Source organism: Toxotes jaculatrix, chromosome 3 (genome assembly GCF_017976425.1).
Source record: "Toxotes jaculatrix isolate fToxJac2 chromosome 3, fToxJac2.pri, whole genome shotgun sequence".
Lineage (NCBI taxonomy): Eukaryota > Metazoa > Chordata > Actinopteri > Toxotidae > Toxotes > Toxotes jaculatrix.
The window spans coordinates 9,646,185-9,673,211 of NC_054396.1; the positions used below are offsets into that span (position 1 = coordinate 9,646,185).

Consider the following 27,027-nt stretch of genomic DNA (forward strand, 5'->3'; position numbering starts at 1 on the left):
ATGAGCAAGTACAATATCAAGAAACTTGTCATCTCATCTCCAGAGAAGAAGGTAGAAGGAGAAAGGGAAGGACAGAGCGATGATTTGTTTTCAAATAAACTCCCAAAGCGAGAAATGTCCAAAGCAAGTATCTGAGAGTTTTCAGGAAAAGGCTGCGACAAATACCCAGATAAGATTTCCAAAAAAAAAAATAAAGAAATAAAGCAAAGACCGAAGCAAGCCTCAAACAGTCATGGAGGCATTAAAGGGTCTGAGAAGCCTGTAGCAGTCCAGTCTACCTTGGCTGTGTCTTTGGATGACTCTTTAGGTTTGGCCACAGAAGTGGTCGCTGCCGTGCCAGCGGCTGCAGCTGCTCCAGCGGCCGGAGAAGGAACTGTAGCTGTGGCTTTGACTTGGGAGACAGGTGCAGTCTACAAACATGTAGCCAAAAGTGATTATTACAAATACAAGGGCGACAGATACACTGCACTTCTAAAGCAGACACATGTTGGAAAGACATAGTATGTGTAAAGCATTTTAACCATGTTAGTGAAAACAGAAAAGGAGGAAATGTACAATGATCACTGGTCAGATCTGTTGTCCAAAAATACAAAAATAATTTCAAATCAGTTCTTTTCCATTCAGATCTGCTGGGATTCAGGATTGAGACTAATCTGACCATTGAGCAGTTCATGTTTAAACGCTGGTGCTTTTTCACACTGAACCTTTTCTAACATTCTACTTTGATCTTCTGTTTACGTTTATTACACTGATTTACATTCACTTGGTATGAAATCAATCTAAAAGCTAAAATGAAAATGCTCAGCAGTGTTGTAAAAACATTGTTTTTTATAGTTAAAATGCTATTCAGGTTAAAGCAAGAAAAAGCACCGACCAGCGCTTCAGGCATCATGACATCGTTACCTGTGGCATCTCTTTAGGACCGCCCCTCGCAGCTGCTGATGTCATGTCAACAACAGTAGCCCCAGCGGACAACATGTCAATAACAGTAGCACCTGCCGACGTAGTGTTAGTCTACAAACCAAGAAGCATGTGTTTAAAGAAAGCCATGAGAACGTTATAGATGAAGTCAGCTCCACAGCTTGTAAAGAGCAAACATCCCAAGCGTGACGATATGAGAGCTTATTAATGTGAAGCAACAAGTGTTCAGATCCAGATGCGTGGACGGCCGAGCCAGAGAGATAAGAGTGCATATGGAGGTAAAAATGGAGGTAAAGAGGTAAAAAAAAAAGATTAAAAAAAATATTTGTGCAAGATGAAAAGAAGATGAAGCCAGTGAAGAAATGTGAGCTGCCTCATGTTGAGTGTTGAGACCAAAAGAAGCAGCGGTGATTCATGTTACATCGCACCAAACAGTCGAAAGCCCCCTCCACTTTCATTTAGGCATCCAGAGTTCGTGTACCTCTGGCTTGGCTTTCCCTGCTGTCCCAACTGAAGCACTTCCTCCCGCCGCAACGCCACTTCCTATGGCTCCCCCTGTGGCAGCCACCCCAGGCTTTGTAGCCATGGCGGAACCCGTTGATGCCTTCTGCAATGCAGTTTACCCATCATTAGAAGAACTACTCAGCCTGTATAACCCTGGTGACATCATCATGACATCATCGTGACATCATTAGGGTCATCTCGACTTGGGCACATATGAAACAACTTTATGAATCAAAGCCTAAGTTACAAACTGGGGGCACCGTTTTTGGAACAGATGAGTGTGACTTTTTTAGGTGTGGGTGCCAGGCAGGCAGGGTCAAACGAAATGATGCTGCTGGTTGCATGATGGGAAATGTAGGAAATGGTGATTTTAGAGCTTGGACGATACTAGAGACTAAAACCCAGGATATCATGGACTGTTACTTCTACATTGACCACCTTTTTTTTTTAATGTATCTATCTTTTTCTTTGGAGAAAAGAAAATTGCCTATACTAATGTACCATACATATCCGTGTCTTCCTGTGACTGAATATGATGTATACAGTGTAAAAAAGTCCTTCAATAATGCTGTCTATAGGAATTTATTTTAAAAAGTATATTTCCTCCAATAAATTAATTCCCTTTTCTTTTTGATTTTAAATTTTAGTTACACATAAGTAAAAAGTGTGAATGTTTTTGTAACTTATTATTATCTATCATAAAATGGACTTTACTGAACTTCACAATAAATTGTTTGTGCAAAACTCCATTTAAGAGTTTATGTCCAAAGTAAAACGTCACGTCCGGGTCACGACCAGGTCACGACCAGGTCACATGCAGTAGCAGGAGAACGAGACCTTTTCTCGTTGTCACCTGAACCGGACCAGTGCCATTTTTTTCGGATTTGTGTGGACTCTTTGAGGGCTACATACAACGCGCAACACATGTAAGTAACTATTTACATCGCTTAAAACGCTTAAAGTTAGGTTTTAGCTGAATGAGCACGCATGTATTGCACTATAAAATGCAAAAGCGTCGCCAGGTGTCGCCCAGTAACGTTAAGTTTGCTAATTATGCAGGTGCCACGGGGCTTCACGGAAGGTCTAACATTACCGTTAAATTCAAACAGCTATCGCTAACGTTAATGTAGGATAGGTATGTGTGAGATATATTGCCAAATACTGTTTCTACTTAGTTTGCGGACTTAAAAAACAAACAAACAAACATCTTCCTCTTGTTCGTTTAACGAGTCCAACGTTATAATTAATCGGCCATTCTTACTGTGGCAGCAATACCTGGATTTTAGAAGGCAGAGTAATGTCAAAGTAGGCCTAACAGAACATTTACACTGAGTGAAAGTAGAGATGTAGAGATGATCAGCTTGATTTTCTTAATTTCACATGTGTATTGGCTTTTAATAAGGTGTTAAATAGTCTTAAGCATGCGATTATTGATATTTTTTCATGTGCAGTAAGGTCTTAAATATTTTCTTTTTTTTTAAAGGAGTACTTTCTCACTGTCATCAAATAACAAGGGCTAGTTAAAAATATTTTTTCAGAGACTATTGGTTTTAATGTGACTGCTACACAAAAACGTATGACCATTACATACTACTATATAGTACATGATTAAATTAAATATTCTCAGTAATTGTTGGTTGCAAATGAATTGCATGTCTTAACTTAATCTGTGGATATATTTGTCTGAAATTTGTTGAAATATTTTGAAACCATTTGTTCAAGTAAAAAGATTAAACTTTTTCTTTTGCATTGCAGTGACATCAATTATCCTGATATTTTCATAAATAAACTCTTCTTTCATTTGTGTTGCTTCTTCAGAGGACCATCAGATCCACTGGGAGGAGCAGTTCATGGAGTAGCTAAGCTCTTGATGGAACTGAGGTAAATGTTTCAGAGGTTTGTTTTTATCTGTTATGTGTCATTTAGAGGAATTAAGGTGTCTAAAACAGTTTGTGGGGATGGGGGGTTACTGTTGATATTAATAATTAACTGTTGACCACTAATAAGAATTTTGACCCTCTGGTTAGGGCTGGGCGATTAATTGAAATTCGATTTCGATTTTGGCTTCCCACGATTGTGAAAAAAAGATAATTGACATAAAACGATCACTGTGCCGTATGCCTTGCTCCCGTGTTGCTCTCATTCTGTCCTGTGACGTTAACGTAGAAGCGCACACTACCTTTTACAGCGATGCGCTGCACCCCGCCCCCGAACACAAACAGTAGTTTAGCCTCATCAATAGTTAGCAACCCGGGATTCAAGAAATTGGTGACTACTTCGGACAAGCGTTACACACTGCCATCGCGTCACCATTTCAGCAGAGTTGCATTGCCTGCACTTTTTCATGATTGTCGTGAGAAAGTTGCACAAGATGTTCATACAACAGAATATTTCGCCACTACAACAGACCTGTGGTCAAGCCTCACGCTACATTATGTAGACACGGACGTCACCCTGAAGACAAGGTGTCTTTCCCGAAGACCACGGGGCAAAACATGGCCTGAGGCAAGTGATGGCTGCGTGGGATTTAAAGGAGGAGAACCTCGTCTGTATTACCACACACAATGCCTCAAACGCAAGACTGGCGGCTGAAATCAATGGCTGGACGAGGCTGCAGTGCTTCGGCCACAGGCTCCACTTGACCATAGGTGAGTAGGTTCTCTTTCTCCTGATTGTGTGATTAATTAATAATTAATAACAAAAAATGTAATGAAGATAGGCTATTACATGTGAGCTTCTCTGTCATCCCTCCACACACACAGCCAAATTACAGTCAAGTCTTCCTACTTCACAGCTATGATAAATTGATAATGATCATCATGATAAATTGATCAAATTTTTTGATCATCATGATAATGTGTTAATACATATATTTTTGTAATCTTAGAGAATGCAATGAAGGATCCCAGGATCACCCGTGCAATGGGCCTCTGCAAGAAACTGGTCAGCATCTTCTCCTACAGCTGGAGAACAAAGAGGGAGCTGGCCGAGACACAGAAGAAGCTGAAACTTCTTGCACTGGAGTTTGTTGTGGCATTGAGTACACTACCACATAGTTTTTAATATTTATTTTTATTTATTATTTGCATATATATTATTTCTATATTTTTTCACTTTGTTTTAATTCATTTTTGTCAGTTTAGCTGTAATTAAACATTACTCATTGCGTTAAACAGAAAAAAACTGTTTCAAGTTCAATAAAAGCAAATTCTAAAATCAATGAATAATTGTTTTGAATAATCGTGATTTCAATATGAATCATAATAATCGTGATTATGATTTTTGCCATAATCGAGCAGCCCTACCTCTGATAATATAAGTTAAACAACAATAATAAATAAAGTCCAATAATCTATTTGATGGCAGAAAAAGATATGTCCATGAGCATGGTATGTAGAGAGGGTGTTCAGGAGCTACTGGCCTCCAAAGAACAAGTGAGAGCTGCTGCTGCTGCTGCAGCCTCAGATTTGATGAGCGAGTTAATGCAGGCCAGCAACAGCAGTGAGTTCTTTCATGTCAAATGCTGTGGTCAGGTGTCCCTGTGTTTTAATTTAATGTTTTAAGAGTATACAGTGTAGATTGTACTTTGAAGGTGTTCTGTGTTGCACTTAAAGATCAGGTGAGAAGTTTCTGTAATTTTTAATGTTAAAATGTTTACAACATTAATGTTTACAAATTAACATTTGCGGCGGTCGTGGCGCAGCAAGTTAAGAGTGTGGCTTTTGGACTTTGGACTGCCTGGAGATCGGAGGGTCGCTGGTTTGATTCCTTCTTGATATGGGTGGTGGTGAAGGAGACGCATCTCCCCCCCCAACCTTTGTGACCCCAGCTCCCCGGGCTCCTCACTAGGGAAGCCCCCTGCCCCAGCGTCTCGAGTGCATGTGCGTGCTTGTGTGTGTGTTTTATTCACTTGGTATGGGTAAAATTCCCCAGCTTTAGGGATTGATAAAGGACTTATTAAGATTGATTACAGAAACCTAGTTGTTTGTATATGGCAGCTGTTACACAGTAATGAATGTTGGAAACGAATAACTCTTTCCTTATCTATTAAAGTTATGGAAATGCTAACTAATTATTTGAAGTGGATTGCAGAAATAATTTGTCTAATGAGAGGAAATTAATTCAAATCAAAAATTTATATTTTAAATGTGACTTATTTTAATTAAGTGTGATGGGGTCATTATCCTGCTATTTGTCACAATGGTAAAACTCAAATATTTTACTTTTTCTTGTGAACTCTACTTCATTTTTTAGCATACAGTAAAATACATAATACTGGTTTTTTACCAACTCAAAATACCAAGAATTTCACTAAACTTGCAAAAAGTAGTTGGAAAATGTTGCCTTCATTTTTTAAAGTTGAATCTAAGTAATAGTTTTTACAGTGTAGTACACTGTGTGCACATATCCTGCTGCACTGCACTGCTCTTAAACACTGCCACTGACACTTGAGTAGCTGTAGCCAATTATGGCAGAGCCAACCAAGAGGTATAAAAAGGGGCAACAAGGTCAGCTCCTAACAAGAGTCACTTATAGCTGAAGGTTAATGGCTCAGTAATACAATCTTAGTCTATAAACAACTCTGTAAGTTTAAAACCTGTATTACTTTTACATTATGATGAATTACTAATTTAACTATTAGACCTATCTTCTGCACACAGCCACTTCTAAATATCCTACCAAAGCCTTTCTCTGCAGGCCAGACACCAAAATAGACAATTTCTAAACCCAAGTGTTGAAGGCCAAATGAAAACTCAGGCTGGTACTGTTGGCTTGTTCTGTCAAAACACTGTCTGGCCTTAAAGAAGGAAATACTACAACACTGAAAGACAATCAGACAATGGACAAAGCCAAGAAGAGGTTGAAGACAGTGTTCCAGTGAAAATAAAAACTAGCCATCAGGAGACTTTCAGTACTTTGACTAAAAAGCAGCAGAGAGTGGAAAGAAATAGACTTTTTTAAGACTTATTTAGGCCAAGGAGACCAGTCTGTCCTGATGTTGTCTCACATAAACCAAACTGGACAGACATTTAATAAAATGCAGTTTATGCTGTTGAAGTTTGCCAGCTGTTTTCTAGCAACACACATCAACCAAGATCCTTAAAATAAAACTACAAAACTGATATGTAGTTATTCCATGTATAACTGCAGAGTTCCTGATAAAAAAACAAAAAACTGTTAAATTATTTTTAAATGTCCACTTCTTTAAGTTCATTAACTAGCTTTGCATCTGGAAATTGGTCCATGAGGGGACAATCACTTTGATCCATTGTTTAAAGCAGCATTAAGAGGTTAAAACTGCTTCCCACTGGCTAAGAAACTGGGTGTTAACGTTTCTTGTGTTTGAATGGAAGGAAGAGAAACGTTTTCTTTACTGTGTAAGTCCAGATAATGGAGGAGGGTCAGCGGGTCAGCCAGACATATTAAACAGAGTAAACAAATGAGTTTCCTTAGAGAGAGACAGGGAGAGAAGTGGTTAAATGGTATCACAGGAATGTTTAATACCTCAAACTGTGCAGGCTTCACGGTGGAGACCTGAGCTGCCGGTTTGGGTGTGGCCTGGCTAGGCTGCGACTGCAGATAGAAAGAGACAAAGACACAAACGTTACACAAGTGCAGCAAAAACTCCAACAAGAAACCATCATAATCATTTCAAGATTCACACTGAACAACATCTCAGTTTCACAAGAGGCAAGATTTGTGGGAAAACCAAACATTCCATGCAGCTCATTTCTAGATGGATGGATGTCACCACAGCTTCAAACTGTATGTTTAAGACAGAGGCAGGAAGAAAGAGAGAGGTAAAGAGAGACACCTTCGATACACATCTACAACAGTGCAGTAATGTACTGGAAAATGTCCACAAACCCATCCATCACCCTGCAGTCAGAGGTGGTAGATTCAGACACTACATTCCACACTGTGGGGTGTGACTGTTTGTCAGAACAGAGCAAAAACACCAAGTATTATTGTTTTCTGTGGTCGCCACAGCAACGAATGGACAATACATACGTTACTCTTCAGCTGACATCACAGAGCGTAAAATGAACAGTGTGCTCATTCACATGTATCGTCAAAGAGACCCACTGAGGTCAGCCTTTGACTTTGACGCAGCCATTTTTCATGTTCACACACGCTGCACTTCCTCACTCATCATCTTTAAATCACACTGGTGCTGATTTCCTCCTGATAAGATGTGATGAGTTTCTGCAGCTGAATCTCTTTTCTGTTATCACCAGTCATGCCAAAGATCCAGTTTGTCTTCTTGTCATTCATACTACTGTTCTTGTTGAACTAAGACCTGAGACGTAAAGACCCAAAGACCTGAAGACTTAACCTAAGACTAAAAGCTTTTCTGAGATGACCTCCAGTATGATTTATGATACATTAACCAGTAGCAAAACTGTAATCAGTAGGAGTATGACAAATTTTTATGCTTAAATCAAGTTTAGATTAGTGGTAGAAGCAAGTTAAATGTATCTTACACAAATTTAACGTAGTTCCTAAATGTTGCTAAAAAATAAATGACTGTATACAGATCCCTGATCTTTTATACAGTCTTGTGTAATGAGCTTCTTCCCTTTGATTTTGAGCACTAGCAACAAAGTACTTCAACCTGGTTTACCAGCTACGCAACAAACCTCCTTCAATTTGCCTCAACTGTTAAACCACTTTGATCATGTTTTTCGCTGTGTTTGCAGTGGTGTTGGAAGTGTGATCAAGATGTTGAGCCCAGTATCATGATCATTGTCTCTGACTCTGAGGGAGAATATCTGAGTGAAATTTTGTAGAAATAACCGAGAGCGATTTGATTCGTGTTGTTTTCTTTGGGGGAATTAATTTTGGTTAAGCCACACATAAGGAGTATTGTGACAAAATGTAAAAAAGTTGTAGACATAATGAGATGTCTTGGGAGTAGAGTAGGGAGCACACATTGCTGCCTCAAAATACAGATATATAGCTCTAATTACATCCATGCTTGTGTTGTGTACAGATCTGCATCAACAACAGTACTTGCAGGATCAGATATTATTCAGGCCCAGGCTCTTTGAATCTGTATTGGGGCTGTAAAATCATGTCCAGTGTGCACAATTCAGGTTGAGACAGGAGAGGTACAGCTGTGTGTGTGGAGGGAGCAGCTGCTAGGCAATTACTGGTTGAATCTGACAGGGCATGGAAACAAACACTCAACAAAAACAGTATTAAATGCATGCTGGGAAAAGGACAGAGCTCAAAAGTCAAGTTTTGGGTGGAGCGGGGACAGAGTGGCGAGAAGCATGGGAGTGTATGACAAGTATGTCAGTCCAAATGTGTTATGGCCTCCAGTTCCAATGTAGATGCTTGAGACATCTGAATTGGATTTGCAGTTACTAAAAATGAAGGAAAGAAATAATAGTGTTGATTTAGTAAGTGAGTTTTATCAGTATGTGGAGAGTAGATATGCATGTCTACATTAATGGATCGAAGGATCCAGTCACAAATGCAACAGGAACAGCTGCACTAGTCCCATGCTACAAATTTGAAATGGTTAAGCGAATGTCAGACTTTCTAAACATGGATAGAGTAGAGCTGTATGCCATTCTAATGGCTTTAGAGCAAGGCAGAGAGCTGATGTGCAGTCCCTCTGTTTCTGGACTGACTGACAAAGTAACACAAAGCTGTTTTTTAAGTACAGGCCTCAGGACATTAGGGTTAGCGAAGCCAGATAACAAAAAATATCCTGAGTATGTTGAACGTGCTTAGTGATAGAGGCCCCTGAAGTGTAAAACCCAGCAAAAGCAATGAGCTGCAACTGAGCCACCTGCAATAAGCTGATTTGATAACCTGCAAAAGATCTAAGTATCCAGCGTTTCCACTGGTATCACTCTCTCATCCAGTGTCTGTGTGTGGAGGGAGAACTGAGGGGCATGCATGCTTAGTTTTACAAAAGTCTGCTAAGAGTGAGCTGCAGCTGTGCATGCAGCGGTGTCCAGGTGGAGTCCTGTAAGCTGCAGAGCCCAGCCCTGTTCTTTCAGGTGGTGTGAATAAAGAGCACAGAGCCTCCACCCCACTGACACCAGGCCAGGATCAACTGCTGTTAGTTCCACATCCAACCCAGTTGGATCTGATCTAAGCCAGGCTGTTTGTGAACATTTCTCTGCTTCTCTGTTTCTTCACACTTATCATAGAGGGTTGTGAGATCATTCGGATATTCACACACAGGCTGTCAATCACAATTTTTATACTGTTACACTGTTTTTACACCGGTAATTATACATTTCAAAGTATTCTTGACAGATACTGTAGATTCCTGTGACAACAAAATTGCATATGCACCGTGCTAGGCACCAGGTTTTGTGGTTATGCTGAGTGGGCAGGATGGAGGGTGAAGACAGGTTGTATGTCTGTGAATGACTGTAGCAAGTGAAGGAAAACAAAGAGATGAACAACAGGAGGGAAAGAGACACAGAAAGACAGAGCACATAGTGGATTGCACCACTCTGAACCATCTGCAATCTGGGACCTCTGATTTAGTAACGATTGCAGCTCATCAGTGTCACTGATTGCCTAACACACTGGTGTTACATTTGACAGAAATAAGATCACAAACTAGCTCAGGGTTAGCGCGTGTGAATCACATACAGTGCTTACTCACAAATTTTCCCTCAAACCCTCAATATTTATTTGAAAAATCTTATTCTAAGTACAGATAAATGATGTCAGTAAAGGGACATACCCCCTACCTGTCATATACTAGTTCCTTTTTATCTGTTGACATGTTTTTAGGATTATAAGTTATTATCTATTATTATAAACTGTCCGTCATTTGTTGTTGACTGACTGTCAGTTGGGAGAGGTAACGTAATGCTGTTTAGAGAATGAATAAGGAGGAAATGGCACACAGGAAGGAGTCAGGTCACAAGCAGCCAAGGCATCCCCCTGCCACAGGGGAAGTCATGTTGCTCTTGTTACCGCTATAAATATTAAATTGTTGCTACGTTACCACAAAAAAAAATTCAGTAGCTGAAAATAGGAAACAAGAGTGATCCAGTGTGTTGGGTGGTAATTCATGGTGTGTCAGGTGTGTTTTGCAGAACACTGAAACAAAAATCCACCAGCTAAAATAATTTTTGAAGCTTCAATTATGAAGCTAAAGTCAGAAATGTTGAGGCTTTCAATTGTGCAACACTTTCAAAGGCCCGCAATGGAAAACTGTGATCAAACTATACATGCGTCACATTTTGATGACTCAGGTTGATATTGAATATAAGTACATTTTTCTACAATTAGCCACAGCCTGCATGCAGTTGAAAGTGCTTTCACTTAAACTCAAGAAAATGAATGCATATTATAACAAACCCAAGGCTCTCTAAAATCACATCCTCAATAAGTTTAGAACTCTCTTGTGTTATACAAACCTTAAATGCTTCAGAGGAAATCACAAGAAGTGAGCCGAAAGGATTCAGTGACTCATTTCATGTGAGAGCAGTACACAAACAAAGAGCTGGACCAAAACCATGGAAGCATGAGTCCTGCAGGAACGTGCTACCTTCTGATCTCAAGGTAATAGTCAGTATCCAGTAAGTTACATTCTACTACAAGGAGTCAGGACACATGTTTGTTTCACTGAGTAAATTAGCATCCATTTGCATTTGCATTGTTCTCAGGGAGGGTACTTATTTTGAAACCATGCTTTCAAACCATACACAAAGTATTCTCCCCTCAAGGCTCAGTCTGACATCAAAACCATTGCACAAGTGTACCACCAGCCCTACCTTCACTGTTTGACACATGCCACTTAACAAGGACAGGTTTGGCAGCACATACAGTGAACCACCCAGATGCTTTTTCTACAGGCAAACAAACAGGCTGCTTATATCATTCATAGTCCATTAAAAGGAAAGAATGCACTGTATAAAAGACATTAAGGGGACTATGTACTCAGCATGTTTATAAGATGACTCCTGCTGATCTCGTCCGTGAAGTGTACTGTCAAAAAGGTGATATCACCTCACTGCCATTTTAAAATATGGGGGGAAAAAAAGATGAATACTCCTTAACTTGTCCCTGAGTTTCAGATGAATGGCTAAATTCTGAAGCAGAGGTTTGTTATGTCACCAGACTGAACTTTTTGTGCTCACCTGAGACCCACCCAAACGCTTTGTGAGTTTTATGTCTGCTGTGACTCCAAAATGCAGCATTCCTACATTCCTCATGCCTGCTGCACAGCTGACTGCTCTCTGCTTACAGATAGAAGACGCTCACTGTAAACAAGTACACACACAGCACAAGCTGCGTTTAAAAAGCACATGCCTCACACATTATGCCATGCTGATTGCCACTTTCATCAATAGCACACGTGACTACAGGCAGCATTAAAAAAATGAATCCTGGTGGTGTTACTGTACAAAGGATAGCTAAAGTTCCTGTAGGCTAGCCTGTGATCTTTAACATATTTTTCCATAGTTTGTTTTTCCGGAAAAGCAGAAACATGACACTGAGTTTTCTACCCAGATTCTAAGATGAAAGATTATCTACTATTGTGCTGCACAGCAACAATTATTACATTTCAGTGGCTACTTTTTGTTAGCCAGCACATCAATAGATATTGACTGACCTTTGAATTTGGACAGAAAACCACTGAGTCATGTTGGCTATTTCCAAAAATCTAAGAGACCTTTTCAGGGAACTAAAGCTAGCCCCAAGTTTTACACTGGATTTTTATCACACATCTGGCCATAAACAGGGAGGACAAGGTAACAGGAACACCTTAAAATCTAATATGTCCTTGATACAAATACTACCTTTTTGAGACAATTACATTTTTGTTGAGACTGTGACAATCAATTCAACAGTGCAGAAATTTTTGTAGATTGTAAAATGTGTTACAGTGTTCCTGTTATTCTGTCCAGTCCTGTACGCAGACAAGATCAGAGTATGCAGACGGTAGACATTTCATACAGCTGTACCTGATTGAAATTTTGTCGGGGTAAGGGGAGTGGACGATAGTTGCCATATATCTGTTTCACAAAGGAAATATTGAGGTGATTAAATAGAAGATCACAACTCACAGACACAGAGAGACAAAGGGAATCAGTTCAGTTGCAGACTGACAACAGTGCATATAAGCACACATGATAACTTCACATACGAACATAGAGCCCAGCATCTCTATCAACAGGCTGCCATTACAAAGTTTTAAGCTATGACACCAGTAGACACAACAAACAGTTTGTGCGAATGCCAGCTGCAAACTGGGATTCTTTTGTCAAAAGCAGTGGTGATCTACAATGAAAATCTGTGTAACTCAGACAGAAACTTACAAACCAACAAGCCCACTCTGTTGGAGGTCACTCACGCTGATGCTCAACCATAGTGCCTGTGGTTAGACACACAACTCACACACACAAAGACTGTACACACACATAGACAGAACCAAAAAACTGTAGCTGCTGGGGCAATTTCGAGTGAGGACTACACTGAGTGACGTAGCTGGTGAAGGTACATTGATATCAACATTGTGGTTATTCTGAGACGGCTGGGCACAGTGCTGGCTGAACCCCATGTGAGTGTGGCCAAGATTAGACACAGGACTTTAGAGCTGAAGTGTTTCTACCACACGACTCGAGAACACCAATGACAGTGCAGTGAGCTAATATGGATTATGGCACTATGGTGCAATTTGAAACCATTTCAAACTGACAGTCTTTCACTTCGACACATCGTCCTCAGACAGAAACTGTCGATGAGCTCGAGGTTTGCCGCTTGAGTCCTCAAACCATCAGTTAAAAGTCAGATCGTCCAGGCCCAAAACACAACAAGCGCCAGAAGCAAGAAGCACACAACTCACAATGTACTTGTCTGTCAAAATCGAAGAAACAATGCCACATACATAGGCTTTAACCAACAAGAGCAGTAGCTAGGCCCTGCTATGAAAACTGATGACTAATACTGGGCGCCACCCGAGAACCACAAACACGCACATGTGAATCTGGCTGAAAACGGCTCCTGAGCTAGCCGCTGCCACCGCTTTAAAATAGCACTGGCAACGTGTGTGAATGGTCAGTAGTGATAATGCGGATCATCTCAGCTCAGTGGTGGAAATGACAGAAGCTGCAATCAGTGTTACAAGGCAAGAATGTGGAGCAGAGGTGTAAAAGCAGCAACGAAGCTAAGTGCTGAGGTTCGACTGCAGTTTCAGAGCAGAGCTGAATGAGGATGAATAACATGGCTGTGGGGAAGATTTCATGAGCAAACAGACAGCTGGGCAAACTCAACAGTGATGTCATTAGTCAAACCTGATGTAGCAGTGTGTCTGTGCTGATATTGTGCTATCGATACGCTTTATTGTCATATCAAAGTCAGGCTAGAGAAAGACAACCACAGCACTTTTACAGCACGTTTCTGGTTCCAGTCAGTTTATCTCACTGCTGTCTGCCACATTTTACACAAGATTAATTTATGTTTTTTCTCACTATTCTGTTTTATCCTCTCAGCCCTCTGTTACAAACTAATACACACCTTACCAGACTGCACAGGTGCAGCTAAATATCCAGAGGAATTTAAAGTTAGTTGGCTCTCAATCAGATAAAAAGACAAAGAGCAGAAGCGCTGATCTTGTATTTTGCATTTGTACTATGTCTGTCTATCAGTCACAAGTTTTTTTTTCTCTTTTACCCACAATAAGAAAGAAAGCCCAATTTTAAAAAGTCTGGATGATTTCAGAGGATCTAGTTTAAGTTCAGTTTCAAGCAAATAAGTAAAGCAGTGACTTGAGTGCAGTGTCCCTCAGTATACATACACTGGTGGTTGTTTACTGTTTATTTGATCCTTTTTGTTGTTACCTTGGCAACAACTGCTCTCGGGATCCATAAAAGTTCCAGTAACACTAGCAAAGAAATCTTTAGGGCTTTGCCAACTTTCCTTAACATGACACGTAAAGGGCACAAGCTGCCGCTCACACAGCACACACCGAACGCGGTGAGCTGCTGTAGAATGTTGACACATGAACAATAAGTCTCTAACCACCTGATCCTAACCACTGCTCTGCCACAGCTGTCATAGACAGTTTGACAGGTATCGAACAGGAAGTCCATCTAGACACAGGCATTTACAAAGGAGCGAGCGTACCGTACAGATACATACCATAGGTTTGATTGAGAGTGTGTGTCCTCTGTAAATGCTGCTGTGTATACTACCAAGATGCTCTCTTGACGCTGGTTCACCTTAGATTCCCGCCGTGGAAACACTTAAATCCACACTGTATGTCAAGCACATACACATGCACACGCACACATGTAAACACACATACAGACACACACACACCCAGTGAAAAACTCGCTGCACCGCCCCTCTTGGAAGAAGCACAGCGAGCCTGTGCTGCTCAGGCTCCACCTCCTCAGCCACAAGGCAGCAGAGCAGGCTCAGTCAGATTGGACAGTCGGACACACACAGACCCCGCCCACTGCTCACTGCTTGCCAGGAAAGAAAAACAGAAGTCATCTTGGGGGAAACTTTGGGCTGGGTCAGTGCAGACTTTGTAAGGAGGGATGTTGCAGTTTGATAACACACATGATGGCCCACAGCGAGGTGTTTGCAGGAAGAGTTATTATGGAGGCAGAGTTGAAGCAAGAAGCAGTTAAGAGGGGCAGAAGGGGATTTGGTGCAGCAGTGTTGTTTGGTCGGGTGTGTCTGAAAGACTCATTGCTTAGGAATCTAGACTGCAGAGCCACTCAAATAGCTGAGACAGAGTGCGTGTGTGTGTGTGTGTGTGTGGTTGGAAAGAAAAGAAGAAAGGGAGGGGGAATAACATCACATGTAGTCCAAACCACACCCAAAGACACAGCTTGAGCAGAGGGAAAGAAAAACTGAAAATTAAATAAAGACACAGTTGGAAGGAATATACAATAAAACAAGTTGGTCATCAAAACAAGTTCAGACATGTTTTATCTGGCCTTCGTGGGTCTTCAAAGTAGTCCCCTGGACAAAGGAGCAGACAGGAAGCACAACATCTGGACATCAGCCAGAGGTTATGTAAGAATTTTAAAAAACATAGCAGTGTAACCCTTTTTTGCCTTTTCCCTTTTTTGCACATACACACTGTTCACAGCATTGATTAGTTGATAGTCCAGTACTTCCTAAAGTTAATCTAAAGACTTTTGATTAAATGCAGATAAAGCTCTCTGCACCACAAAACACGTAAAACATTTTAACAGGGGACGGCTTTGGAAATAAAAACAGCACCATCTTGTGTCTAAAAATACTCATAGCACTTAGGTGAGAATGAATGGAGGACTGTGTGAGTCATCTGAAACTGCTGTGTAGGCTCATTGTGTGTCTGTAAGCTTGTGCATCTGTTGTTTTATGCTGCATGAACACAAGACTAGCATATATGTACTGTATGTGTGTCAGGTTTGTTTTGTCTGCACTGTAATATTTGGTATTTTTGTACATCATATAGATTTTTGCCATGATTAAGAAAACTGTTCTTGGATATGAGCAGAGCTATGTGATGCTTTTTAAAGTTACAGTTTCACAGCTATATTGGAAATGATGAAACAAAGGAAAAAGAAAAGGTTTCATTGCTGTTTTCTGATATTCACTCCGTATTTAGTAGAGAGCTTTCCCTTTTATATGACCTCATAATAAACTCTAGTTACAAGATTTTTTTTTCTTGGAAGCATTTCTGTCCTGAACATGAATAGACCTGCTCAAACGTCAGCCAATGCAAACTGATGATTACAAAACAGGATTTTCATCTTGACTATATAAAGAGCTCAGAGATGAATGTGGTTGATGTATCACTGCTATTCTTCGAGAGCAACAGTGTGTCTTTAAAAGGACTGTTGTTATCTTTAAAAGGACAAATAGTCGGACAGCAGATATCTCTACGATTTGCTGCAGAGTCTCTACCAATCTAACCTCTGGCAAAAAAATATTTGTGTCTGTTTAGGGACCTTTCAAAATAACTTTTCAAATAGATTTACCCCTGAGTGACTCCAAAAACACAACAGAGCCACAAGAGGCGTTTGTGTCTTTGACTGTGAGTGTGTGTGTGTGAGAGAGAGAGAGAGAGAGAGAGAGAGAGAGAGAGAGAGAGGCATGTTTCTGTAGGAAATCATCCAAATGCCTTACTTGGTAACCCCTGGTAACACTTATCTTTGCTGACAACTAATGAGCTAAAGCAGACCCACCCATCCACAGGGATCGACCAATCCGAATCCTGAAGCCGTAAACGGGGGGTGGGGGTCTAGGGAGTTAACAGGGCAACTCTAAGTGGGAGGCTTTATAGCATCATGTTTCTTAAACTACGACTGTGGGAAAACACATCACTAATGCTGTATAACTTTTGATGGCAGGCGATCACAGTGAAAACCATTTTACAATATAAACATACTGGTAGAACTGGGAAATGAAACACAAGAGTGTTTTGCCAAATGCTTCTGAAAGTTATAGAGGAGTGCGTGAATTAGGTCTCATTAACATGAACAGTATATAGTAAAATGTGTGTTTCTAAACCTGTAAACGAAAGAGCTGTTGTTAGTGTGTAAGCCGACTGTGCAGAAACAGGAATAATGACGAGGAGAGAGGAACAGCTGTGATGACAAACCAGACTCCTTCAAGAAAGGCAGTGACACCCTGATTAAAGTTGGCAGTCGATCTGAGTTTGTAACAATTAATCAAATTACTGTGTGTGCTGTGAAAGGGGTCACTGGCAGAGATGAACCCACAGAGCTTATTAGCCTGTTTAAGCTCATTGTTTGTATGGCTGAGTCTCATAGCTCTCACCACACCTGTTTCCAGTGGCAGCAGGCTAAATGTTTCAGCAAGCAGACTGAAACATTTACTATATATACTATATATACTTTTTGGCCGGCACACATGATAAGCAGACACAGATAGCAGCTAGCTGGTGAAGAAACTGATGAGCTAAAGACCAAAATATTTTTCTCAGGAGTTAGTAGAAATAGACCACACCAGAGGAAAAGGGAGTGCGAAAAACTATAAATCCAGCACATCAAAAACTAGTATGGTTCAGTCTCTCAACCATAACCATAGTTCAAGCAGCAGCTTATCGCCTATCACCAATCAACAGGTAGAAACAAGTAAAATTAACACGTAGTGATAAACTCAAACTACTTTTCCAGGCGTTAAGAGACCATCAACAGAACTAAAAGGACTCACATTCATCTGGTGCCCAAAAGCATTCTCTTGCTGAGGAGTTCATGCAGCTATAAAAAAGAGAGAGAGCTAAAAAGATATCTTGTGAATGTGATCTGCAAGGAAATGACCAGTGATATCAGTCTCTGAATGGATCAGTTTTATATTCAGTAATATGAATCCTGTGTGAAAGAACAACACCCATGGCAGTGGCCCTTGAAGCTGTATTGCTTATAAGATCCCAGCATGGTTGGGTGCTTGTAAAAATGGGAGGAAACTTTCTATTCTTAGGTCCTTTCTGCCAGGAAATACCTTACACCACTGATTAAGTTTAAGTCTGAGCTTATCTGAACTAATGCTGACTTATGATATGTTTAGGTGCTGATGAGATGCTCGGAAATCTGAGACATGGGAGTTGGCTGGCAAACAGGACTGTCTGCATTTACAACCTAAAATCAAAATCAAACACAGAGAACATACACAACCATGATAACAAGGATAATATGAATCTGACAGCTCTATTCATTAAAAATCACTGTTTAGCAGCAATTATTTTTTTAATCATTATAACACATGAATGTGGAGCAATAACTTCAGTGCCTCAGTATATCAAAGGTAACAATTATGAAAAATCAAAAAGTTCTCATCAGTTTCATATTGGTATTTAGGTACAAATACAGACAGAGAAACTCTCCTTCTCTGGTTTCCCTGTGTGCATCTGTGTCCCCCCACACTTACAGTAAACTATAGATGTCCTATGCTCTTGTATGTCCACACACTTTCTCTAAATTTAGCACTGCACTTTCCCCCTGCTTTGTTGACCCACACTAGAAACACGCACGAGAAACTATTGAACTTCGCCTGCTTAGTGCTAAGGTTTACATTTACACCACAGAGTAAATAATCCTTCAGCTGTTTTGAACTGCTACATGACAGAATAATTTTTTGGAGTACAAGAACTGTAATATCTTGAGGATTTAGTTGGGACTTGTCAGCTTTTGAAAACTGGCACATAAAAATCACAAGCTTGGAAACATGTCATCATCAACTTTAGCTTTCTGCTTTCATGTGTGTATGTGAAGTAATACCAAGAATCTAAATCATTATATCACATTACAACTTCCAGTAAGCGTCAGGCTGCTGGATCTTCATTACCTATCCTTACTTGTCGGGACAAACATCATGTGGCTACGAGCATCAGCTCTTTCTCAAGCATTGCAGATGTAAACAGGCAGCAGAACAAATGTACAAAACGAGTTTGGTGCTGAACAACAACAACGCCTCACTGAAGCACATTCTCAGGTGAGCCCAGAGGCTTGGAAACTCTGGAAGAGTTTTATATAACTGACATGACAGAAGCTTGAGAGCAATGTTTGGTTCAGCAGCCGAGCTAAAGCCAAACTGACAGCGAAGTGAGAAATCTGACAGCGCAAGTCCTGATGAGTGCTGGGAAATAACACACATCCTGGCAATGGGACAAACACTAACGTTTAAAAACACACTCAACAGGAAATGGGAGGATAACATTTAGCTGTGCAGGATATGTGTCAACAAAAATGTCTGAGTATCTACAGTCGCATGTACACAACTCGCTCTCCCTCTCTTTCTGGCACAAACAAACACATAGCCTGAGGGTTTATTGTTGTGTTACACGTAATGAAACATCTCATCAATACAGCTGTTTCTCTCATGCCTTTGGTCTTTCTGAAACATTTCATTTTATTGGTTTTTCAGATTCACAAACTTTTTTTTTTAGCTAAGTGGCGCCAGAAATGCAGTGACAGGTAAATGTTTATGACTTGTGAACAATTTTGATGCACTTTAGCAACAATGAAATGTTGTTTACATATTAATGCAAAGATGATAATGAGCCAATAATATAAGTAATGACTATTATACATATCCTGCACTGCTAAACTGCTGACACCACTATGCTATGTAAACCTGTAGCAAGTGAACAGTGGCTTATTTACGCATCCAGAAGTCAAGGATGATCATTCATTTAGAGTCATATTTCTGAACACCTGATGTCTGTAAGTCTAATATTCACTCTTTTTGCTGTTTTCGGCCTCTGCCAACTCCTGAGGGAAATATCTGACTCATTAGCTGCTAAAGGCTCCATGATGTTCACCAGCTAGTCTCTAACTGTAATATATGATAAAATAATATATGTAATAATATATGATAAAAAAATCAATCATAAACTCACTGCAGTGTTAAAATTACACTCTATGTGTTCATTACTGCAAGTGTCTGATGTCAATGTCATCCACTCAACTCGTAATGGATGTGTTTGACAGCAAGGAAGTGTACTGGACATGTGTGTAAGTGTTCAACCATTGTCTTTTTGTCATTTTTTGACTTTGTTCTGATGGATGCGCGTGTGAAGTCAAGATATGTTTTCCCAGTGGCCATTTCCTGTCATTCAGATGATTGTGGTGCCAGATGACAGCAAGTTGTGGGGGAGGCATAATGTTACAGCCCAGAGCTGAGAAAATTAGGCCCAAAACACAAAACCCCCCCAGAAAGCTCCCAACAAAAATCTGAAGGCCTATCTGTGCACCAAACTCCTCCCTGAACACATTTGCTATTTAACCTTTAACACATAAAGTGACTCAGAGCAAACTAACACAGCCCTGATAACAAAGTAGTGACATCAGGACAGCCGGTGTAGACCTGTCACATATCAGCACGCAGTCGCTTTCTCTGCCAGACATGTGAAAACGTAACAAATGATAATGACGCAGAGGCCAGAGGATATGACCTGCAGTAGATACAATTTTAAGTAATGCAAAGAAAGAAAAGAACACTTAACACTTATTCCAGCTACACACCCTTTGAGGTTGCTCCATCTGCTGCTGCAGATTATCACAGGAGAATGCTATTTGGGCGAGACACAAAAATCAAAACCTTTTCCCGTGAGGGTTCCCAAACAAAACTTCATCTTCTTCTTTTTATGAAAATAAGATCAGCATATTCTCAGCACACACTGTACACAGACACACACACACACACACACCTATCAGCTTAAAAACAATATCAACATCTGGTTTGGTGCTTGTAGCAACCAGCAACAAGCACTGCAGGCATTGCCCCAGCCTTGGTTTAATATCTGACTACTACACAGCACACATTGAACTCGCAGAGGCTGACCAGGACACTCTCACATTCCAGCAGAGAGAGAGAGAGAGAGAGAGAGAGAGAGAGAGAGAGAGAGAGAGAGAGAGAGAGAGAGAGAGAGAGAGATCTGACTTGGGTTGGAGCCAAGATAGTTTTCCTCCTTATGTGTGTTTCCCCTATAAGTCCTTTGTAAAACATACAGTACAAACCAGTTTAACACAACCAACAACAACAGCAAACATACTTTTATATTTGCGGGATGACTTACGTTAACAAAACAAAACACACGTGGATACTTTTGGATTAGTTGCTCACCACATACCATGGCACAAGCACTCACACACACACATAGACATACACACATCTGCACACACCTGCTCCTCCACAGCCACATCCTGCAGGGCCGGGGCGTCCCGTGGGCCTCGGATCCAGCTCAGTATCTGTCCCATGTTGGCTTAAAGTGCCTCAGAGAGAGTGTGTGTGTGCGTGTCTGTCAGCCTCTACCCTGTCTGTCGGCTTTCAGCATGTTTCCAACATGCAGGGAAGGGAACGGGGCAGAGAGAGAGAGAGAGTGAAAGAGAGGGAGGGCAGAGCGACTGAAGGGGGGCGTGGTCAGGGAGCAGAGGGGGCAGGGGGAAGGCTCAGACGTGGAAGTCACAAGAGGCCGGGCTGTAACTCTCTGGGCTATAAAGGGAAGTGTGCTGACCGTGGACTGACACCCACCTTATGAGGGGCCACATCTGAGCTACTTCTCAGGGAAACGGATACTGCTTTAAAACACACATAAGGCCACACATGCATAAAAGCTTTTTTTTTTCTTTACAGTGTACCTAAAACAACTTCAGTTTTATCTGAGACACTATACAAGCTGCTTATCAACAAGCACACACCCAGATTTATGATGAATTACTGGCCTTGAACACATACAGGCTATAGAGACATACACACAGTTACATACACAATTCTTTTGTGCACGCAGCAATAAAACACAGCTTGTGCAACTATCCCAGCTGCCTAATTACCTATGAGAATAAAGGGAGGGGCCAGACTTTAGTTTTATATTTCATCTGCATCAACTACCTGCCAAGAGAAATCAGACTGACCTGAAAACTTTCAGTCCTGATCCTAAGTAATTTAACCTCTTAAGGTTAATAGCAGGGAGTGATATTGATTAGACCCTTGTTATTTCAACATGTGGTCACCTGTTCAAAATGTTAACTAGCAATCAATAGCCACTGGCTGAGTCAAAGAAAAACTGTCTGTGGCCAAAGGAGCGGATTTCATCATGATTTTGTGCAGCTAAACCGACTGGATGACAGCAAAAGGTGTATTTAAGAATCAGGAATGTAGGGAGTGTTTCTACAGAGCACATGACTAATAGATTTGCTAAAGCTTAAGGCATGGGTGTTGGCTCTGTGAACCCTCAGCGACAGTATCTTTTTTGGGACAGATGTTTTAAATCAAACTTCATTTGAACAACTTATTCAGCAAACTGTAAAAGCGGAAAGGCTGAAGTCTATAGGACCTCCCAGTATTATTGAAGCCATTATTGTTCCCATTGTTTTCATGCCATTTAAAGGCGTAAAGTGCAATTACAGTCATATCACTGACGCTTTGCTTCACCTATGACTTGGGAGTATTCTTGGGTCTTGGGTGGAGTGAACAATACCGCCTTTGAGTGAATCAGTCTGACAGCCAAGCCTTTCACTTACGAGTGTTTTAGCAGCACACCTCAGCAAAACATGAAAATAATGCTTAAACCAGCCTGACATGAAACTCCTGTTTGTGCAGCACACAGGTTGAATGGTCACTAAAACTACATGTCCAGGAGGGTTAGATGTGAGCTGTCGCTTTCAGTTTAATTCACAGGCATTACAACCTGTAACATCACCGAAGGTACAATATGATGCTGAAAGTGAAAGGCAAGAAACCACATCTCTGTTCCATTTTTTGACATTAATTAAGCGATAAAGACTTCCTACGGACGATAAGCCCTCTCTGAGTCATAACCCCCATGTCTGAACACATAGACATGACAGACACATTTCAAAATTCAGTGTGACTTAAACTTTCCATGGATATTTTTATCTCCAGCATTTACTTCTGCATAAATGTTCATGAATCGGCTCAGAAGTCAGAGAAAAAAAGTACACTCCTTATAACTCCATAACTTTCCTGAGAATCATCAGATTTTTAAGTTTCTTCAGTGATAGTTGTCAGTATATTCATGGGTACATTATACACAGGAACTACTGCCATTTTGTTAACAAATATGGACTCAAAAAAACTGGGCTCAAGTTGTGGCCCAGTCAGCACAGCTCACTCAGTGATGCCAATGCAAAATTACACTTCCTGTTTGCAATCCCCACAGCATTATGGGAACTGCTCCATAGCTTTAAGCAGGATTATACTCCAAACAAAACTAAGACTAAGAAAAAAAACATAATTGTCATGTTGTATATTTAGTACAACGTGAAAAAATATACATAGTCTATGCATATACATTTACATAACTAAGCTCAGAATGTCTCATCAGCATGGTTCCTATATTCCTGGAATGCTGATACTCTCCTCCACCTGTTTATATAGTTATCTGCTCTGCAGAGAACCTGGACATACAGGCAAAAGACTCAAACAGTTTTAAACTGGGGAAGTAGAGACAAGTTTGGGGTCTATTTGTCTGAGGGGAGGCTCACAGTGTCAGACTCTGAAAACCTCTGCTGTTCCATCAGATTAGCCACAGTGTTCAGTCACCAGTGGAATGAAGTCAGTCTGCATTATTATCATTTTGCCCCACATCTGTCAGCTTTAAAAATACAAACAAAGCATGTACAGCGCAGACACATACATACACTATATGTACATATTTTACATGTTGCAGTGCACATGCACTTAAGCAAATTATCATGCTTATACATGTGTGTACACATGTACACACTGACTCTTCCACAAAACCCACAGCATGGTACATTTCCTGTCAGACAGACACACCTTTGGCAATGTGAAGTGCCAACTGACCCAGCCCGTAAAACTAGCTGGCGCACCATGGGAAACAATACACGATGCCTTGTAGTATAACCTCCCAAGGACCTAGATGAACTTATGTTATTTGCGTGGCATGTGGTGGTGTAATTTTCTTTTTTGCACAAAAAGGTTCAGACTGCTGACAGAACAACTGATAGCGATAAGCTCAGTATATCTAATAGTATTAATGAATGAGGAAATACTAGATGTTATCATCAACCAACATGTTTGTGTAACAGTGTTTGAACATGAGTAGGTCCGTGTAACTGGACTCCTCTGCTAAAGCTGGTGCTCATCTTTATATTTAGACCCATGTCATACTACAGCCACCACTATCTCCATTACGGTCTACAACCACACTCATCTACAAACTCAGCCCATCACACACTGCTTCACCTACACTGGGTTATATTCCTAGAGAGAAAAGCAGCACTTGTACACAGGCTAACTGGGAAATGTAGGAATGATTAACAACTACACAGAAGTTTGCAGATAAATAACCATAAACTTTTACATCATTGTAAAAAAAATATATATATATCATATATATCAACATCTCAGGTCAGGTAAGAGTTGGTTCTAGTGGTGCAGCTCTGTAAAGTAATAATGACAAAGACAAATTCCTTGTAAAGATAAACATGATTCCAAGTAACGATTAAAGCTTTACTAATAAAGATAAAAGGTGCTCAAGAATTTCTGGGAGGACAAATGAGTTCAAGAGTCAGAGTGAGGACTAATTTTCCAAGTGCTCAATATAGTAGGTTAATAACAGAGCTACAGATGACACTGAGCTAGGTCATCATTAACTCAGATTAACAAGATCACAGGGGTTTGATATTGGTATCAAAAAAAGAGTGAGCAGAAACAACTTTCTCAGGCAGGAGGTTCACACACAAGCTGCAGCTCTTATCTGAGGAATCAGCATTTGTGAGGTCAGGCGTGACCACACTCAAAAGAGGGAGACAAATGCAAATAGATTTTCCTTCCCACCTATACTGCTGTCCAGCACAGGTATTTTACCTGAGTACGATATGCACTCATCAACAGTAACGTTAAAGTATGTTATACATTCCTGACCTGTGGCCACATTTGAGCCCCTACAGAGATTTATTATCATGTGGATATTATGAAAAATTTTGTAATTTTTGTAAACATTTTGTAATGAAAACTATATAAAACAAATAAGTTAGTCTCTGACATATACACCACATAAACTATTGGCCTCATCAAGTGATTCCAAGGTTGAGAAACTGCAGGCTTTCATGTTATTGCATAATATTAACACATTCCAGTCCTACATTTTTCAGCGAAGTGATCAAAAGGAACTGAAGAAAATCAAAACTGGAACTCAGTGGGCACATTTAAGCCAAAATAAACATTTCTTTTTTTTTCATTAGTTCAGCAGAGATTCTGCCTGCATCAGTGAGACAGCTGGAGGAGGTAAAGGCTGTACCTTGCCATAGTAGGACCCTGTCGTGGAATAGTAGACTGACGGCTTGCTACTATGCTGGACACCGAGTGGGGAAGCAGCTCCTCCTTTTTGCTACACACACAAACACACACACACACAAGCTTGTTATTGTAGGTGAAAAGGCTTTGAAGGCTTAAGACGTTTTTAGCACTAAATTCAAAGGAATGCCTGTACAGGATGCAGTCATTTCAGTCTATTGTGTTGGTGGATTATTCATTTAACATCTGACGACAAATGTCCCATGTATACGTCGTGGAATCTTATCCCTCCTCTTTCTTTTTAACAATTTTATGTAAACGTACTAACTGCACAGTTATAACTGTATGTCAGGTAACACATTTTGATGTTACAAAATGTTTACCATTGACTGAATCAATTAGAAATATTAGAATTAGAAATGAGCGAATAAACTGATTAGAAATGAGCTGAAACAGTTACAAGACACTGCCATGTCTTTTCCATCTGATCCTCACCTACTGGGACTAATTGAAAACTGAGTGTGGTACTGAAGCTTATCTCAGGTCAAACAGTCGCACACCCTCCTATATAAATAGTGTGTGACAGAACATGGGCAAAGCCCTAACAATAGTTTATTTCAATTCAAAGATTATCTATGCTAAAGTTGGCTATGCCAAGTTTAAAGAGCATTCAGCAGAGCTCATCTACTTAGAGACAAGTTGTGCTGGTTTTCTGCAGGGAGAGCACATTTACAGCGTCTCTATAGGTGCCAAGCTTGACTTAAGAGCTGTTCAATTTAATCGCCAGAGGGTCAAAGAGAGGAGGGAGGGGGAGAAAAGAGGCAGATATACTCACACGACTCATCCAGTATGCTGCGTACGCCATGAGGGAAACCAGGAGCGGAGAAGACTAATCTGAAATAAAAGTTCCACCCTGCACTGCCACTCTCTCCTGTCCTCACCGCAAGATCTTCAATCTCATGCCTCCCCAAACAGTGTGTGTGCCACTCCCCGCACACTTACTTCAGCTGATTATCACACAGAGGTGCCTGTACTGAAGCATTCTTCTGACTCAGTGAGATGTGGCAGAAATAGAAAAAAAAAAAAAAAAATCACTCTCTTCCAGTGGGATCATTGGCTCTTCCGCATAACCAAAGAATAATCAAGCATTGAACTGACTTGCACATAGTGTATACCACCTCCTTACTGCCATTACCACACACACACACACACACACACACACACAGATTTCCAAAGAAGGAAATTAAGAGACTACCATTGACACTATTCCCAGGAAAACCGCGCTCAGCTGGGGGTTTGGCCATAGAGTTTGGTTTGATGTGTCTGTGGTTGCAGCTGTGGACACGAAAACCGATGCAAATCCGGCTACGGAAACATTTTCAGCCACTGGCAAAGACTAATTATCGATCGACCGATGATGCTGAACTATAGACAATGCTGGTCGATGCTCTGTAGCGCATCTGAATTTATCGCATGAGAGCAGCAACATCCTGCGCAACAGTTCCGCACAAATAGGCCTACATGTCACATGGAAAATACGCAGAGAAAGTGTTTCCCAGTCGTTCGCATGAATGACAGAGAATCAGGATGTATCTGCACCAGTCATATCTTCTTAAAAGAAAGAGTGGCGGTGCAGACTCAGACAAACCATTTGAGTATTTCGGAACTTATTCGGAACATGTTCTGAGATGAAGGAGCCATTTCTGCGTCTGCATCTGCGATGCAATGAAAACGGAAACTTACCTCCTTTGCCTCCTTTGTGTTTTTATGGTGACCATGGCTTCTCTTCTTGTGTGGCATCTTTAAAAACACGAATAGCTGAACTTTTACAGTTCCCTGTGCGCCCTCAGATCTCTGTTAGAAATCACA

General features: G+C 40.7%; 1 protein-coding gene across 30 annotated transcripts in view; it reads right to left on the reverse strand.

Moving 5' to 3' along the window:
* Positions 1-27,027, reverse strand: part of cast (calpastatin) — a 38,618-nt gene extending 11,591 nt beyond the window's left edge. For 2 of the 30 annotated variants that reach the window (XM_041035000.1, XM_041034999.1), the window contains exons 1-6: positions 26,902-26,992; positions 25,163-25,252; positions 6,931-6,999; positions 1,403-1,528; positions 904-1,014; positions 279-410 (exon numbers count right to left, since the gene is read on the reverse strand). In XM_041035000.1, the coding sequence (XP_040890934.1) occupies positions 279-410; positions 904-1,014; positions 1,403-1,528; positions 6,931-6,999; positions 25,163-25,252; positions 26,902-26,958 (585 nt within the window). In that variant the 5' untranslated portion in view covers positions 26,959-26,992. Of the gene's footprint in view, positions 1-278; positions 411-903; positions 1,015-1,402; positions 1,529-6,930; positions 7,000-12,374; positions 12,426-14,550; positions 14,734-21,059; positions 21,226-25,162; positions 25,253-25,993; positions 26,187-26,901 lie in introns of those variants that run through there. The other 28 variants (XM_041034978.1, XM_041034975.1, XM_041035004.1 and 25 more) reach the window with 25 other exon arrangements.